The following is a 3,270-nucleotide window of genomic DNA, read 5'->3' as shown; positions in this document are numbered from 1 at the left end:
GTTGAATGAGAATTTGCGTTTTGCCTTAATTTCTCCAGAGAATATGGGCTTGGGATGAAAGATTAGAAGAAACAGTTTTGCTCATTTAAAAATGAAATTAAGGGGAATTGAGAAAGGCTTCTTATATGAGGTGAGGTTTTAGCGGGAACACGAAGGAATCCCAAAAAGGTAGAATTTGGATAAGAAGAGGAAGAATATTCCAGGCATGGGGAGCAGTCACTGAAAATTTCCAGAGTTGAGAGCTGGAATGTCTTACTTGAGGAATAGTAAGGAGGCCAATGTCACTTGAATACATTGTAAGTGAGAGGGATATAAGCTATAAGAACAATTGAAATGTAAGGCGTGAAATCTATATTATAAAATGAACAATTTTCTATTTTTTCCTGATGTGATATGGAGACACTGAAGTGTATTGAGTTGCAAGATGATCTGTGCTTTAGAAAATTAGTTTGACAGCTGAGTAGATGAACTACAGTGAAGGGAAACTTGTAGTAGGAAGAGCAACTCACATGCAATTGCAGTAATCTAGACATGAGGTAATGGAGATTCACACTGAGGTGGTTGCATTGCTAAAGGAGCATAGTGAGAGGTTATGATAAAGGTAAAATTGACTGGTCTTTAACGTCAATTGGATGTAGGAAGTAAGAGAATAGGGAGGTATGAATGGAACATAAATAACAGTGGAGATGGATGTAGAATGTGAGAAGTTCTTGAGGATGCGGGAGATATGGGTATGATTTCAGGGTGTATGGAAGTAGCTATTAGACAGTGAAAGACTGAATATAAGTGAGAGAATGGGCATGCTAGAGAGGTCAATCTACTGGAGAAGATGGGACAACATTAGACGAGGTGTGAATCTGAGAGAGTACGCCTTGACAAGGAGAAGGGTCACAACTTCATGTGAGACAGTGAAGAAGTTGATAGTATCAGCAGGCATCTTGGGGATGAAAAGCTTTTGAAGAGCCACTGTGGGGAGGGAGATTACAGGTTGATTAATGAGTTGTTAAACAATTATTTTGCAGCAGTGAGAGTAGAGCAAATGTTATATAGCTTAAACTTTTAGTGGAATCACTCAACGTGGTTTCACGATTGTCTTCAGCTTTGCTAAGCAGCATGATTATAGGAGTGAAGGTTGCAGGTAGTGGTAATGTTACAAGGGCAAGATCAGTGAGATAATAAGATGGCTTCTGGACTTGAGTGAGATTTCAATGGAGGAATAGGTCATGTGAAAACAGCAAGTTAAGGAACTGTGAGTTTAGGGTGGTTGAGGAAGAACCAGTAAGTATATTGAAGTAGGAGTGTTGGAGTTGGGGAGCAGAGAAGCAATAGTAAGATTATGAATTCTTAGCTTTATGCAGGCTCTGGGTGAGGGAAGATCCAAGTAAGCTCCTCAGCAGTTCATTTTCCTTCTTCAATGCCAGTAAGTCCAGAAAGAGCCCAAACTCTGAGACTCACCCTGGATGGCTCGTGCCTTTTGCACAACAGTTCCAGCCATATTGTGAACAAAAATGGCTGCTTTGTTCCACTTGGCTATAGATCAGAACTAGTTATATATGAATGCTCTAACGTCCAGACAGAATTTCATCTGATGAGCCCACCACACAGACTCATAAGGATGAGACTCACAGACCAGTATCCTGTTATAAGATTCTTCAACAGACTGAAGTATATTCATGAGAAAGACATAGCCTTGCCACCCTACTTACTACCACATTTTCTCATGCTAATTTTTCTTGATCAGTAAGACATGACACAAATTTTAGCCATGATGCAGCACAATTTGAAATGTTAAAGTTAAGAGACAAAAACAAGTTGTGAAGGAATATGCAAAAAATGTTTTTACAAATATGAATCTTGAAAAATGAATTGTAGAGACCTGGAAGAGTTACCATGATAATAACTTCAATTTTCTTCATTTCTCAGGCCAATATTTCCACTCTTACAATGAGATATGTCTCTTGCATTGGATTATAGCTTGAACATATTCATTGCATGGAAATATATATTTTTTGATGGTTTCTTTCTTGTCACTGGTGAATGATCCAACTTCCAGAAGTCAATTATGGAGAACAGGTCAGAAGTGAATGAATTCATCCTTGTAGGACTGACAGATGCTCCAGAGCTCCAAGTACCCCTCTTCATAGTTTTCGCTATTATCTACCTCATCACCCTGGTGGGGAACCTGGTGATAATAGCCTTGATCTCCTGGGACTCCCATCTCCACACACCCATGTACTTTTTCCTCAGTAACCTCTCTCTGGTGGATTTTGGCTATTCTTCTGCTATTACTCCCAAGGTAATAGCTATCTTCCTCATGGAAGACAAGATAATCTCCTACAATGGGTGTGCTGCACAATTTTTCTTCTTTGTGGCCTTTACCACTGCTGAAAATTTTCTGCTGGCTGCTATGGCTTACGATCGCCATGCAGCTGTGTGTAAGCCCCTCCATTACACCACCATCATGACATCTAATGTGTGTGCTGGTTTGGCTGTTGGCTGCTATGTCTGTGGTTTTCTGAATTCTTCCATTCACACAAGGGACACTTTCAGCTTTGACTTTTGTAGTTCCAATGTGGTCCATGACTTTTTCTGTGACTTTCCAGCACTTGTGGCTCTGTCCTGCTCTGAGACACACATCAGTGAACTGATTCTCTTCTTTGTTGCAGGATTCAATGTGTTTTTTGCCTTTTTCATCATCTTGACATCCTACTTATTTATCTTTATTGCCATCTTGAGGATGCGCTCAGCTAAGGGTCGAAGGAAAGCCTTCTCTACTTGTGCTTCCCATCTCACAACAATATTCATATTCTACGGGACAGTAATCTTCATGTACTTACTACCTAGTTCTCATCATTCCATGGACACAGACAAAGTAGTGTCTCTCTTTTACACTACTGTTATCCCTATGTTGAACCCTGTCATCTATAGCCTAAGGAATAAAGATGTCAAGAGTGCTTTCACTAAAATTTGTCAGGGAGCAAAGTCATCACTAGGCTCATTCCTTTGATTAAGTTGCAAATGTAATACATCTTTTTTCCTCATATCTTCATAGTATGCACAATCTTTAAGGTCCACACTCTTTGTCCTCCATCAAATGGACAGAATGAATTTTTCTTTTTGTTCTCAAACCTGGGAAGTATCTTCCTCTGAAAGTTACCACCTACTGAATCCCTGATCAGTAGCTTATAGGACTGGAGGAATGCAAACTGTTTATCACAATTTCATCCTCACTCCACATTTTCTGAAATTCAGAAGATTTCACCTTATATT

The 3,270-nt window shown here is 39.6% G+C and overlaps 1 protein-coding gene across 1 annotated transcript; it reads left to right on the top strand.

The window, feature by feature from the left end:
* The first annotated feature begins 2,062 nt into the window (after positions 1-2,062).
* Positions 2,063-3,007, top strand: LOC140523359 (olfactory receptor 5B12-like). Its single transcript, XM_072638273.1, has one exon. The coding sequence runs from the start codon at positions 2,063-2,065 to the stop codon at positions 3,005-3,007; it is 945 nt and encodes a 314-aa protein (XP_072494374.1).
* Positions 3,008-3,270: the final 263 nt, after the last annotated feature.

The sequence above is a fragment of the Notamacropus eugenii genome, chromosome 2 (genome assembly GCF_028372415.1).
Source record: "Notamacropus eugenii isolate mMacEug1 chromosome 2, mMacEug1.pri_v2, whole genome shotgun sequence".
Taxonomy (NCBI): domain Eukaryota; kingdom Metazoa; phylum Chordata; class Mammalia; order Diprotodontia; family Macropodidae; genus Notamacropus; species Notamacropus eugenii.
Note: the sequence above shows the minus strand (reverse complement) of the source record. Positions and strands in the feature narration are given on the sequence as shown.

Excerpts from the sequence above, each read along its gene's own strand:
- LOC140523359 (XM_072638273.1), top strand. The coding sequence starts at position 2,063 with ATGGAGAACAGGTCAGAAGTGAATGAATTCATCCTTGTAGGACTGACA.